This window comes from Lepus europaeus, chromosome 3 (genome assembly GCF_033115175.1).
Source record: "Lepus europaeus isolate LE1 chromosome 3, mLepTim1.pri, whole genome shotgun sequence".
Taxonomy (NCBI): Eukaryota; Metazoa; Chordata; class Mammalia; order Lagomorpha; family Leporidae; genus Lepus; species Lepus europaeus.
In genome coordinates this window covers 160,973,069-160,987,002 of record NC_084829.1, presented here as the reverse complement: position 1 = coordinate 160,987,002, position 13,934 = coordinate 160,973,069, and the positions used below count along the sequence as shown (strand labels likewise).

Below are 13,934 nucleotides of genomic sequence, written 5' to 3'. Positions count from 1 at the left end.
GTCTGAAACTTTCTATGATAAAGAGGAACAAAGGGTGGGGAAGGACTGTCAGCCCGCTCCTCTGGCTCCCGCTCTCCCGACACCCCGCTGCCACGTCTACACTGGTGCTGGCCAGCCTCCTCGTCCGTCCACACCCACCCAGCTCACTGCACTCTTCCCAGCACATCCTCGCGGCTCTCAGCCGAGCCGTCAGGGAAAAGCCCTGAACACATGAGGCCAAGGCCGGGGCAGAAGCCCCCAGAGCAGCCCGGCCAGCATCCGGGACCCCGCGTGGGGGCTGGCGGCCGGGACGCAGAGCAGGAAGGCCTGGGCTCCAGAGCTCAAATTCCGCCTTCTGAGAGCAGGCGGGGAAGAGGGGCGGGGGAGGGTGCTGGAAACCGAGGGCCTCTGAGGAGGGGCAGGGGCTCAGACCGGATGGAGACCAGCCAAGGGCCAGACAGACTCTCCTCACTCACAAATCCCCCCAGCCTCACACTGATTTCCAGATAGAGTCTGGCTCCACGGGGCTACGCCACGTCTACCATGGCCGTGGGCTGAACCTGCAGCCTCAGACCCGCTCCCAGCAGCCGGCGCACGCAGGTCCCACCTCGGCCCGTGCTCACAGCCCGCTGCCTGGGGCTGACCCCGTGCCCCGTGCTGCTGAAGGGCTCTCTGGTCTGGCACATGCCGCCCCGCCCTCAGGCGTCCTCCCCGCTCTCTGCTCCCGGTCTGAACACAGCACCCGCAGGCCTCCCAGGGCCTCAGCAGGCAAGCACTAGAACAACATGTGTGCCATGAAAGTGACAAATGGTGGGGAGGAGGGGGAGCGGGGAACAGCAAACAGATTCCAACGGGGGAGTGGAGGCCCCGAGCAGAGGGGGAAGGGTGGGACGGCCCCAGCACATCCCGTGAACCACAGCCTTCCAAGGACAGCGACGCCAAGAGTGCTGCCTGGGGAGCTTTGATGGACGGCCTTCCCAGCTGCATGACCCTGGGCCCGTGCTCTGCTTGCTGGCAAGCTCCCTGGAACACTGGCCCTGCACCCCCACCCACGCCTGACATCTCCCCCACTGCAGACGTGTGCCTTGGGAGAGTCCACACTGTACACAGCTGCCCCTCCCGGTCCTGCACGAAGCACGTAGGAACCTGCCCCGTGGCCAGGCCCTCCAAGCTCTGCCATAGAAACATGCGAAACAAACAGAAGGAAAGGCCAGAGAGCGCCTGGGGGGCTCAGGGGGATGGGGGCAGCCACGTGTGCTTGGATGAGTTGTGCACAGATGGAGTTGGGAACTAGGCCCGGCTCCAGAAAGAGCTTTGCAGAGGGGAGTCAGCTGCGGGGGTACCTGGGTGTGCCGCCTGGGTACCAGCGGGTAGGGACTGGCCTTGGAGATGGTGGAAGCCATCACTTCTCCATAGATGCCAACAGTGTCTACAATCTCCAAGACACAGGAGCAGCACACCAGAGCCGCGGTGACTCATGGCGCCTGCTGCTAGCCGCTCAGGGAAAGCCCGCCTTCGGCTTCCACTCTCCTGGTGGCACCTCACCACCGAACCAAACGCTGCCACTGGGCCGCCTTTTTGCAGACAGGGTGACCTCAAAACTCACTCGTGCAAAGTGGCAGCACCCACGCGAGGCTGCGAAGCAAGCCCAGCTCTGCCTCTCTGCACCCAGAAGTCCAGAGAGAAACTCTCCCAGCAAGCCCAGTGCTGGGCCCACTCCCAAAACAAACATGAGAGCAGAGGAAAATGGAAACAGGATGTGTGTGTCGTTACGGGGGCGGGGGGCCCGAGGCCAACAGAAAGACCTGGCCGGGACTCGGGCTGGCCAGGTCCAGGGGAGGACATCCGACCGCTCCACTGAGCATCCCACTCGCACACTCACACACACGTGCAGCACCCCTCGAGGCCGGCGGCAGGGCCCACTCACCTGCGGTCTCGTTGCACTCGAAGTTGATGATGCTCATCCTCTGAAAGCCAGAGCTGCACTCCTCGCCTCCAAAGTAGATCAGGGTGAGGTCCCCGTCGGAATACCTGCGTTTGTGAGAACACGCACGCACAGCCGTGTTTGGTAGAACCAAGGAAAATGGCGGGATTTTTTTTTTAAATGTCTACATGAAGCCTTTTGCATAGCATCAACAAATCATTACTGACATAAAACAGCGAGCTCTCTAGCCAGCTTGGGGGGGGGGGGGGTCGTGGAAAGGAAATGAGTTCCAAATGGAGGGACTTGTCGGCCTCTGACTTCAAAGTCACAAAGTGCTGACGGCTTCGCTGCGAGCATGAAGACCGGCTCTCCCTGCGAGATTCTGCACAGAACAAATAATGCCCGCGAACCAGGCGGCCTTCCCACAGCAAACCGCCCTCCACCCGCTCTCGCCTGCAGTGCCCCGCACACCCCTCCTTCTCGGAGAGCTGCATTTTTGCGTGGCTTCTGTGGTGGTGATCGCCAAGCTGAGGCATCACCAGAATCACCCCAAACGTGTGTTCTGGGCTGTTTAAAACTAACGTTTTAAAGTGCTAATGGCACTTCCGATTCTCAGATCACTGGAGGAAAAACCCAAGCTCCTCAAAACCATAGGTGTTTTGTTTTGTTTTTTTCCCAAAACACAAAATCGTAAACTAATTAACTTTCCTGCAGTCCGGATCCTGTCAAACAATAGATTTATGAAACACGCAGCTCTAACATAAGCAATCTTATTGTAAAGCCAGGAAAAACATCCAACTGTTTAGCGACTTGCCTAAGAAACAGGAAGGCACGCCGCCGGCGTAGCCGATTTTCCTGAACTTTATGGAAAAGGCAAGGAAGAACAGGAGTGAATTATGCTTCTCCAGAACACAAAGGGCCTTCAAAAAGTTCACGGAAAACACATAGCATGAAAAAGTTACGTGTGGAATTTGGAATTTTTTTTTTTAAACCAAAATAGATGTTTGTCCGGTCCATTTCCCACTGACTTTGCGCAGCCCCCCCCCCCCCCAACTGCACTTGGACGTGGCAGGGCGGCTGCCTACGCACCGGAGGGTCTGGTTCTGGTATCTTCCTGCCACTTTGAGTTGGCTGGTGTTGGCCTTGACCTGGCACACGGCAGCGTCTTTGTTGTTGCAGATGGGTGCCCCTGTCCCCGCACAGACGTTCAGGTAGAATGTGTACTCCCCGCCGTCTGCGGTGTAGTGGGACCCTAAGGCAGAGCGGCAAGAGATGCATTCTCAAGCAGGCAAGCACGGCAAAGCTACAGTGCGGACTCAGTTGTCCCCGCCTCCTGCGTCTGAGCCCCCAGCCCCGAAGCTGGTCTCTCCGCACTCCTGCCCCAACTCCCGCAGAAGCTGGTCTCTCCCCACCCCTGCTCCAACTCCCACAGAAGCTGGTCTCTCCCCACCCCTGCCCCGACTCCTGCAGAAGCTGGTCTCTCCCCACCCCTGCCCCGACTCCCGCAGAAGCTGGTCTCTCCCCACCCCTGCCCCGACTCCCGCAGAAGCTGGTCTCTCCCCACCCCTGCCCCGACTCCCACAGAAGCTGGTCTCTCCCCACCCCTGCCCCGACTCCCGCAGAAGCTGGTCTCTCCCCACCCCTGCCCCGACTCCCACAGAAGCTGGTCTCTCCGCACCCCTGCCCCGACTCCCGCAGAAGCTGGTCTCTCCGCACCCCTGCCCCGACTCCCGCAGAAGCTGGTCTCTCCCCACCCCTGCCCCGACTCCCGCAGAAGCTGGTCTCTCCCCACCCTCGCCCGACTCCCGCAGAAGCTGGTCTCTCCCCACCCTCGCCCGACTCCCGCAGAAGCTGGTCTCTCCCCACCCTCGCCCGACTCCCGCAGAAGCTGGTCTCTCCCCACCCTCGCCCGACTCCCGCAGAAGCTGGTCTCTCCCCACCCCTGCCCCGACTCCCGCAGAAGCTGGTCTCTCCCCACCCTCGCCCGACTCCCGCAGAAGCTGGTCTCTCCCCACCCTCGCCCGACTCCCGCAGAAGCTGGTCTCTCCCCACCCTCGCCCGACTCCCGCAGAAGCTGGTCTCTCCCCGCAGAGCCAGCCCCTCCCCCAGGGGCGCTCACCTGGGTCCTGGGCGAGGGGGCTGAGGTTGACAGTCACGTCGTGCTGCTGGCTGGTCAGGGCGCAGGTGCTGCTCTCCAGGAAGTCCCGGAAGCAGGCGTACTCAGTCACCCACTCGACCTCGTAGCGGCAACTGGATTTAGCAGTGAGTTTGGGAAGGGTACCCTAGTGGGAACAGTTTAAAAAGAGACCAATAAAAACTCTTACATGTAGCATAAATGCAGATTTGCCCTGCTTCTGAACACAGGCTGGTGGGTTTTTACATTCTTCCGCTTTTAGAACCAGAATCGTATTCCAGTTTTTTGACTTCTCACGATGCAGTTTCTTTTCCAGCCACCTTCACGGTCGCCCTCAAGCTTCAGCAAACCCAGCCTGAACTCAGCACCAGGGGAGCTGCATCACTACCAGGCCAGCGGCAGTGACCCAGCAGAGGGTCCTTGACCCCTTTCCTGAGACTCACGAAGGGGCCTCCTTATCTGCCCCAGAGCACCCCTCAACCACAAACCCAGACTCTGCCACCCTGCTGCTTTTACAGATGGGGAGGAGCTCTGGGGGCTTGCTTTGGTGGGCACTGTGATGGGGTGTGGGAGAAACCCCCGGGGCCTCTGAATCCACCTTGGGAGAAACGGTTCGCTGGTCTCAGGACCACACACAGCTGTGCTGCTCACTTCGCTCTGTAAATATTTATTGAGCGCCTGCTGCATGCCAGGCCCAGGACCGAGCCCTGGCTTGACAAGCAGGCCACCCCCTCAGCGAGCTGCACGTCTGCAGGCCCAGTTTGATCTGGGTGACTCCACCCTGGGCCAGGACAGTCTGATGCGGCGTGAGGCAGAGCCAAGTGCTAAGTGACAGAAGCCAGACGCGCGAAGTGTCCAGAGAGGGCAGCCCATACAGACAGAAAGGGGCTGCTCCGGGCTGGGCGGTGGGAGTGGGACGAGACCACTACCGGGCACAAGGCTTCTTCCTGGGGGTGAAGATGTCCTAAAATTGGATTGTGGTGAAGGGTGCACAGGTCCACAGCCACGGAATTAACTGATAACAAGTGAACTTACAGGATGGAACCTCAGCTTTTTCAAAAAGATGGCTCCAATATGGTGAACGTTTGCTAAACACAGCTCCTAGAAGCTTTCAAGGAGCCAATCTAATCCTCGCAAACACCACGTGCCCGTGCACCCTGAATTCAAGTGTTCCCCAGCAAACAGCTCGGCTGGAAACGGGCCCTCGGGCCCCACTAGTAACAGCCGGTTCTCCTCATCCAACTGCACGGGGAAGCGGGTGGTCTCTCCCTCTCCTGCAGGCCACCATGTGCGACCAAGGACGGAACAAACACGGGTCAGCTCTCAAACCACTATCAGCTCAGATCACCTTCACATCTGTAGGTACAAACAGGAAATAGCAACAAACACCTCTCCAGGTTCACGTTCAGAGCTGACGTCAGCCGGGCTTCGTTAAGCTGACAGCACGCGGGCATGGGGTCTGGGGACACAGGATGGAAAGCCAAGCCCAGGCTGTGCCTGGGTCCCCGGATCATACTCGCACAAAACAGGCCAGGAGCCAGCCCGAAATCAGAGTGAATTCCACATTTGCTGGTGGGGGAGGGGGAGTGTGGTTCTCAGGCAAAAGAATTCAGCCCCTCCCAATTCTTTCTGTTAGAAGAAGGCAGAAATAAATGAAAGGAAAGCCCTGGCCCTTCCTTCCTGGGGGAGGCCCGTCTCTATCAGCACCCTGGACTCTGTGCAAACACTCAGGCGGCACACTGACGCACGCACGGCTCGCCCCGCGACGGGGACTGAAGGACAAGGCTGCAGCTGTGCTGGGGACCTCACAAGTCATCAATCTGCCTGGGAGTGCGAGTGAGTGAGGGGGAAGGCAGGCAGGGGGCCCGGGAAGGGGCCGCCAGGGAAACTCTCCCCTGAAGGAACCGCAGGCCAGAGAGCACACTTAGCTTCCCAACTACCCACGAAAACCCACCCGCAGAACGACCCCATCCAACACCGCACCTGCGCGTCCTCCTACTGACCAGCGCGAAGCACCGCCAGGCCTGACGGAGTCCAGGGCGCTCCCGGGTGGCGCGAAAAGCGGGCAGAGCCCAGGAGGCCTTCTCCCCACGAGCCCAGCCCGCCCTGCGTGGTCCCCCACCCCAACCCTGCACCCGCCACGTCGAGACGAGGCGCTTACTTCTCTCCGCTCCGACGGGCAGACGAAGGTGATTGTCACGGCAGGGCTGTGTCCATCGCAGAAATCCGGCTTCTCTCCCCCCTCCTTCACGTAGCTCAGGACAAGCCTGCGTCAGCCACGTGGAGAGAGGAGCGTTACAAAGCGTGCCCTTATGGGTAGGGGCACGGGCAACCCCAGCCCGGGAGAGGTGAGAACAGGAAAGAGGCTAGGAGCGTAGACTCACTTCCCTTCATTTCCACTTGGAGGAGGGGGAAAACAGGGTGAAATTAAATTTCAGTGAGAGCTATGTTGTTAAAAACCAACTAAGTAAAAATCATCAAGATGTGATTTTGAAAGACTAAAGAAAGCTATTTGAGTAAAACAAACAAAACAGACTTGTAAACGATCTAACAAAACACAATAAACAGAGACGAGCAGGCCCAGCACATTTTTGACTGTGAGCCAAAGACCTGTTTTTTCTTTTTTTTTTTTTTTTTTAAACCAGGAGTCAGCACTGGCCCAGCAGTCGCAGGCCCAGGTTGCTCCTCCCCGCCCCAGAGCAGCAGCCACAGGGCCCCAGCAGCAGGAAGCGCCTGGCGCCCATCGGCGGGCACCGCTCGCTGTGGAATGTGCCCGTGGCTCGCGGGCCGGCTGCAGAACAGCTGAAAATAGATAGACGCCTCGCCTTTTCTCAGAGCCAAGCTTGGGCCCCTGCTCGGTGCCCTGCCCCTCACTGCAGCCTGGCCGGCCCGCCCCGTGTCAACACTCGCCATCTGTCACTCAGGACAAATGTTGGGGCTGAGCTGGTTCCCAGCACAGGGCCTGTGTGGAAGCCCCCACCCCTACACCTCTGCCTGTGACTGTGTGTTTGGAGGCAGGGACTTTAAAAGGCAAGGAATTTGTAAAAACGAGGTCAGGGGGGCCCTTGGCTGACACGACCAGGGTCCTAACTAGGAGAGGGGACCAGGACACAGGCCCCAGGGCCCACGCAGGAAAAATCCCAACTGTACTCTAGCCTGCAGTGCCATCTCTGACTGCACAGCGCTCCGACTGGCGATCTGGGCCACCAGCAGCTCCAGGCCAGAGGCAGCGGCAACCAGGCATACGGGAGGCTCCGGGGACGGGGAGAAAATCAGAGCCCGCGTCCAAGTTCAAGGTGTGGTCCTGTGCCACGGGCTGCAGGGAACAGGCCTGCCGGTCAGGCAGGGCCACAGCGAGGCGCGGGGGGTCCCAGCCCCCAGCCGCCCCTGCAGGGGAGGAGACTGTCCTCTGCAAGGTTGCCGGCACCACCCCCGCTGCCACCTCTGATCTCCCAAGTACACAGAGCCCTGGACACGAGAACGTCCCAGGCGATGAAGCAAAGGTACGCTCTGTGTCGTCGGAGCGGCCCGCCCCATGTGGCTCGCGGCAGTGACCAGTGACCTTGCAAGCACCTGCGAAGCAACAACCACACGGGGCCGTCCCGCACCCCGCAGGAAGGGCCATGCGTGCAGGTCTGGCTGGGGACTGAGGACGCAAACGGCGGTGGCGGCCGCGGACTGACCTGTCCCTGCTCATCAGCTTCAGCCCCTCCTTGGGTTGGCCAACATCATAGGCCTGGTCTCCTCTCACCAGGCAGGCAGCAGTGCCGTGGGGACAAGCACGCAGCAGAGGGCTTGGGTCGCGGAGCGAGTCTGTAAAACATCACACACGCGCGAAGCCGCCGTGAGTGGCCGCCACAGGGCCCTTCGGTCCAAGGTCCTTTAGAGAAAACTGCCCAGTGTGCCACTGAGAACTGGCTCGGCAGGGTGCAGGAGTGGGCGGCAGTGGCTCTCTCTCTCTCTCTCTCTCTCTCTCTCTCTCACACACACACACACACACACACACACATCCTGCTTAGTTTTCTTGCTTTCTGCGTGTCTTCCACTTGCCACTGAGCTCCAGAGAGCGGGGACTATGGGACGTGGAGTGGTGTGACCCAGCTCTGACACCACTGCCGGGCACCCAAAGAGGAGCTTGGAAGCTCCTTCTCCCACGGGTGAGGGAGCGACCACTAGTGCCACCTCCGTTGAGCTCTAGTGCAGAGGGCAGGCACGGTGTGTGCATGAGCTGGTGTCTGGGGATGTGGCCTGTCCCCTGTAGGCTCCTGTGTTACGAGGCTGGCAGTGCTGGGAGACCCTAAGTGTGGACCTTAAGAGTGGGGTCTCGTGGAAGCCCTTGGGGCCGATGCATTTCTCCTGGAGCACGCTGGTTCTCCTGAGAGATCTGCCTGAGAAGCCTGAACCCAGCCCCACCCTGGCTCCCGCTGGCCACATATTTCATTCAACGTGACTTCTCCCTCCCATCCACGCCCTGCATCTGGGGGCCTCGAAACAGCCCGGGCTGTGCTATTTGGACTCCAGCACCCAGAGCTGCCAACTAAATAAACCCCTTTTCTTTATGGTTCGACTGCGTCAGCCATGTCATGGAGCTGATGCAAAGCAGACTTGCCCAGTGGTGTCCTAAGACCCTCACCGCCGGGGCCGTTTTGCTCCCCGCGCAGTGACCGCTTCGGTCACTGTGCACAAAACGCAAGGCAAGCACACGAGTGTGCAAGGAGCTGAGCTGACAGCAAACGCGGAAACCTGGGGGTCACGTTCAAACTTGGACTGCAGCTCAGGCTAATTTCCTGGGAATGGAGACGGCCTGAGCCAAAGTGGGGCCGCCTCGCATGAATCAAAGTCCCTGGCGTTCCACTCGTACTGCCAGCGGGCTGGGAAGAAAACACCGTTGTCAGAAACTGTCCAGTGAGCTCACATAATCCTCAAAAGGCTAAGAGGCCAGAGAGCGAAATGTTTTCCGAGTTACAACAGCCCATTATTTCAGAAGTCAATAATCTAGGAGAGTCTTCAACATGACAACTCAACATGAGATACTGACCCACTTGGGACAAAGACTCTGCTCTGCTGGCTTTTTTTTTTCCTAAAGAACAATAAAGACTGTCCTTGGACCACAGAAGGATGATGTAATAACCTGACACACACGAGAAAATCTTAAATTATCACTCATCACTTCTGGTGAGCGGCTGGGGAGTAGGGGGACGCTATTATTTTTAACTGTTTAGAAACAGTACACAAGATCACCCATAGCGTGCATGCACAATTTAAACAATGATTGTAAACTAAGGCTCGTGTACCTGTTACCCAGTAACACACTAAGGCCATTTTTAAAAATGTATCGCCACAGTTTTCTAAGGACATGTCTTACGCTGCCATGTGAGAGAGACAAAGCACTAACAATGACCCTGTGTCTGCATTTATCACCAGCAATGCCGACTCCTAGCACAGGCACTGCGGGCAGTGCGACAAGGCCGGAGCTGGCCTGTGGGGCCCATGGTTCGCGGCCCCCGCAGGACGCGTGGTGCGAGGGAGCGGCGTGCTGGTGGGCACAGGAAAGTGTCTCCTGGCCCTTTTCAGAGAAACTCCTCTGGATAATTTAGTAGGGATACACAAGCGTCTCACCCCAGTTCTGGCATCTACAGAGAAAGAAATATCCGTGTGGTGAGCCGGCACCCCCAGCCTGTTTCCCTCGCCGCCTCCCACCCGGCCTGTGCCCCCAGCAGGGTCGACGGACACGGCAGCTCCACCAACCCTTCCTCCTGCTGCAACCCTGAAACCTTGAACCCCAAAGGACACATGGTCCGGTGGGATCCGCGGGGCCCAAGAGGCGGCCCTGAGGCAGGAATTACAGCCGAGAGGGCTGGAGTCGTGCACAGAGAACCTCTGTGAGACGAAAGTTTTCCTAGAGGGCTGCTCGGGCCAGGGGTGCCTGCACAGGACTGTGGGTGGAAGGGCAGAGCCACCGAAGCCCCCTCCCCCCGGAGCCAGACCTATGTCTCTGCAAACGTTGATGAACAGCGAGGCCTCGGGGTCCGAGTCGTCCACCAGGTAGCCGCCGCTCATCCTGATCAGCGGGTTCAAGTCGTGCTTCCGCAACTCCCCGTCGAACGCATAGCAGGGCACCTGGAAGACAGGAGCGGAAGCAGGTCTTCAGCTCACATCTTGGGATGAGTGCCTCTCTCCTGACCCTGTGATCCACATCCTACGTCCTCATCCGTCAGGGCAGGACAGGCCACGAGGCCCACCCCTGTGAAGCACAGATGGACAAAAGGCTGCCCCTCGGTGTCTCCTCACCTACGGGGCACGGCCCTCTGCGGGCCTCTCTCCTCGTCCCCACCACCCACGTTCCCCTCGCTGCCCGCAGCACCAGCACCCGTGTCTGCATCTTCCAGCCAAGCTCCTTTGAAGCCGGTTCCCCAGCCTCGTCCCGTGCTCTGTTTTTCCAGCAGGGCCATCTGCCAGGGTGCCCTCACTGGTCTCTCGGGCTACAGGTGCTACTGACAGCCTCTGCGTCCTCAGGTCCTTGCTCGCTTTGCTTCCTGGGCACCTGCCTGGCCGCTGGCCCGTTCCCAGCCTCCTGGGACCAGAGCGCTACTCGCAAAGGTGCTGCAACACCCCCGACTGCAGCTCCTCCCTGCCTGTGCCCATTCACATGGGGACGGGGGACACGGCTCTAAACACCTGCCACTCGTTCCCAAATTCACCAGGGCGGCTCAGAGAGTGTGTGGGAAATGGAAGGAGAAGACAAGTGTGTTCTGGTGGGAAAACAGCTGAGGCCGACGCACAGTTTCCAAGACCTTTCTGAAGACCCCCTTAGTATGCACGTCTCCACTTTTTAAGAAATAAACTTTTTATTTAATTCCATGTTCCACCAACTTTTCTGAGGTACCCGTGTGTGTCTCCTCATAGCTCCAGACATGCAAAGCTAACAGAAGCCTGGGTTCCAACTCTGGTGCTGTCACTGTCTGACCGTGGGCAAACCCCACGCATCAAAGGGGAATGATGGGACGGGTGCTGTGGTGTAGCAAGTCAAGCCACTGCCTGTGGTGCTGGCATCCCATATGGGCGCTGGTTCGTATCCTGGCTGCTCCTCTTCCAATCCAGCTCCCTTCTTCTGACCTGGCACAAGTGCTTGGGCCCCTGCACCCACATGGGAGACCCAGAGGAAGCTCCTGGCTCCTGGCTTCAGATGGGCCCAGCTCCAGCCATTGTGGCCATTTGGGGAGTGAAACAGTGGATGGAAGAGCTTTCTCTCTGTTTCTCCCTCTCTCTGAAATTTTACCTCTCAAAGAAATAAATAAATAAAATCTTAAAAAGGGGTGAGGGGTGGTGCCCTGCGGCTGCTGGGAAGCAGGAGGGAGCCGACACACCTCCTGGCACGGCTCCTGGCGAGGCAGTGCCCATGTGTGACTTGCTCCTACCTCCCGTCACCACTGAAAGGCACACAAAAGCACCTGAAACCTCACATCTTAAAATGAGCCGTGGATGTTCACCCCCCACCTGGCCTCACCCACAGTGCTCTGCATCTCAGTGAGGAGCACAGCCGTGCAGTTGCTGGGGCGGGCACCAGGGCGTGAGGTCACTGGATACCTGTGCCGTGTCTCTCGCACTCCACACCCGAGTGTGGACAAGTCTGAGCCCTTCCCCCTTCGCAGGCAGTCCTGTGAACCACCTCTGCGACCTCTCGCCTGCCACCCGCTCTGAACGCGTTCCCTGTCCCAGCTCCAACACCTTCCTGCCGCCAGCCCGCGGGACGGAGACTGAAAATGAAATCGGGCCCCGTCACTCGGCTCCAAATGCTTCCCGTCACACGGAGAGTGAACTCCTGACCTGCGGCACCCCCGACCCCACACCCACCCGCCACGGCTGGCAGGCTGCCTGTGCCGAGCGCCCCGAGTGTTCGGCTCTGTCCCCCTCCCAGCCTCGTTTCCTTCGCAGCACAGATGCTGGGCCTGTGTCAGGTCCCCCCACTAGAGTGTGGGCTCCTCGGGTACACGATTGTGCCACTGCCGGAGCTCGGCTCAGGACGCTGCCCACGACAGAGCAGGAGCTCAGTCGCTCTCCGTTCGGTGAAACTGGAAGGAGAGTTCCTCCTCGGAGCGCCTTAACCCGCCCCTGCTCAATTCTCATTTATGACCGCTCTCTCATGTCTGCGAACTAATGGCCTTTCATTGTAAAAATGTCAAGGAGCCCGTTACAGTTGGCGAGGCCTTGTGATTGAGGATTCCTGCCTGTTTCTGAGCGCAGAGCGATCGGCCTGAAGATAAGCCCGGGTCACCGCGGGAACACCAGCCACAGCCCACACGCTCCATCTCCAAATTAATACACTGGCACTTCTCTGACGGCCTCAGCCCAGGAATATTCCAACGACTCGTGCTCTCCAGTCATTTCACAGTAGCTCGTTTTATTACTTCCTCTGGACACATTCCCTAAAATTTTATCTTCTAGACTGAAGCAACGCACAGCAGTTGCAAAAGTTAACTGCTGAAGAGTTCGCTTTCAAGTTTCCCTTAAAAGATGCAATCAGCCGAGCAGGAACGCTCTAGCCCACTAACCTCCTTCCCCAGCCCTGACTTCAGAGGTTCCAGAGAGAGCCAATGACGTCAGCCTAATGGCCTCCATCTCTGACAGCCGCCTGGGGCCCGTGAACCCCCACATCGACCGATGCCTGCAGCAAAGGCCCCCGAGACGGCTGAGTGGGCTTCTCAGAGGGATTCCGCTGCAGCCGCCCGGGCTCAGAGGGCACTGGCACACAGGGCTCCAGGCCAACGCCAGATGCCCACAGACCAGCAGTGAAAAGAAAGGGAAGTTATTCCTGCAAGCTGGCCACCACGGGCGCCCCTAGCCCTGCAAGCCGACAGCCTGCTCTCCCACGGCCCGGCCAGCTGGCCAGCATGGGAAACGAGTCACTCTCTGGCTGGCTCTGCGAAGCCCAGTGACAGAAACGGGGTGAGATGGCACTGGTGCAAGAGGGGAAGCTGGCCTTGGGAACCAGCCCCATCTCATCCCAGCATCTGGAGGATCTCAAGTCAGCGAGATCCACAGGGACCCCGCTCGGGGCAGCTAGCAACCTTGAAACCTCGGGCTGTCTCCGGGCCAGAGGAGAGAAGACACGCCCAACACAGAGCTCCCCAGAACTGGAGTGCACGTCGGAAAAACAGGCAAGGCCGCTGGGACGTCCTCCCTCCCCGCTTCCCGCTCCAGCGAGCAGAGCAAGGGAGACATTCATAAGACCAGGAATTCCGCAGCCGGGGAAGCAGGCTGCCTGCCAGCTTCAACACACCGCACACTGAGTTATGTGCTTCGTGTTTCTGTATGTCCATTAATCTTACTTATGTAACGCCACTCAGAGCGCCAGCACGCCAGCTCTGAATTTTATATGTTCCCGAGAATGCCAGGAAAGGGCTCGGACGTACAGAACATTCTGAAGAAGTAACTCAAAAACCCCCAGCAGGATCTCTGAACACGCAGCACAGCCGCTGTGAGAGGGGCGGCTTGGAACGGCCTCGACCTTGCCCGTCGACTCAGTGTCAGCTCGACAGAGCGACGCTGAGAAAAGGTGGGAAGCCGTCCACGTGGCGTGGACACCGAGACCAAGGCGCAGTGACGCCACACCCACGCGAGACCTCGTTTCTCAGTGATGGGTGTTTCCTAAGCACACAACTTTTCGAATTGTTCTGAAGTTATCACATCACAGCGCCTACAGGGTGTAGGCAGAGAGGCGCTGGGGACAGTAAACAGAGCGAGTGCTTCGTTCCGATCTGCCCGTGGCGTCAGCCCTGTCCTCGGGGCCCTCGCTCCTGGCCTGTTCCATCCATTCACCTAGGCCCTAGGGCAGGACACGCTGAGCTGGTGAACACGCGTGACACACGCCACGCCGTTCCCCTGGGGGCTCCCTGC

General features: G+C 59.0%; 1 protein-coding gene across 1 annotated transcript in view; it reads right to left on the bottom strand.

The window, feature by feature from the left end:
* The window catches only part of IGF2R (insulin like growth factor 2 receptor), a 107,676-nt gene that overhangs the window by 48,882 nt on the left and 44,860 nt on the right, over positions 1–13,934 (bottom strand). Inside the window, exons 5-10 of the mRNA XM_062187005.1 lie at positions 10,025–10,157; positions 7,721–7,850; positions 6,199–6,304; positions 4,023–4,185; positions 2,993–3,155; positions 1,907–2,010 (exon numbers count right to left, since the gene is read on the bottom strand). Coding sequence (XP_062042989.1) covers positions 1,907–2,010; positions 2,993–3,155; positions 4,023–4,185; positions 6,199–6,304; positions 7,721–7,850; positions 10,025–10,157 — 799 coding nt within the window. The remainder of the gene's footprint in view (positions 1–1,906; positions 2,011–2,992; positions 3,156–4,022; positions 4,186–6,198; positions 6,305–7,720; positions 7,851–10,024; positions 10,158–13,934) is intronic.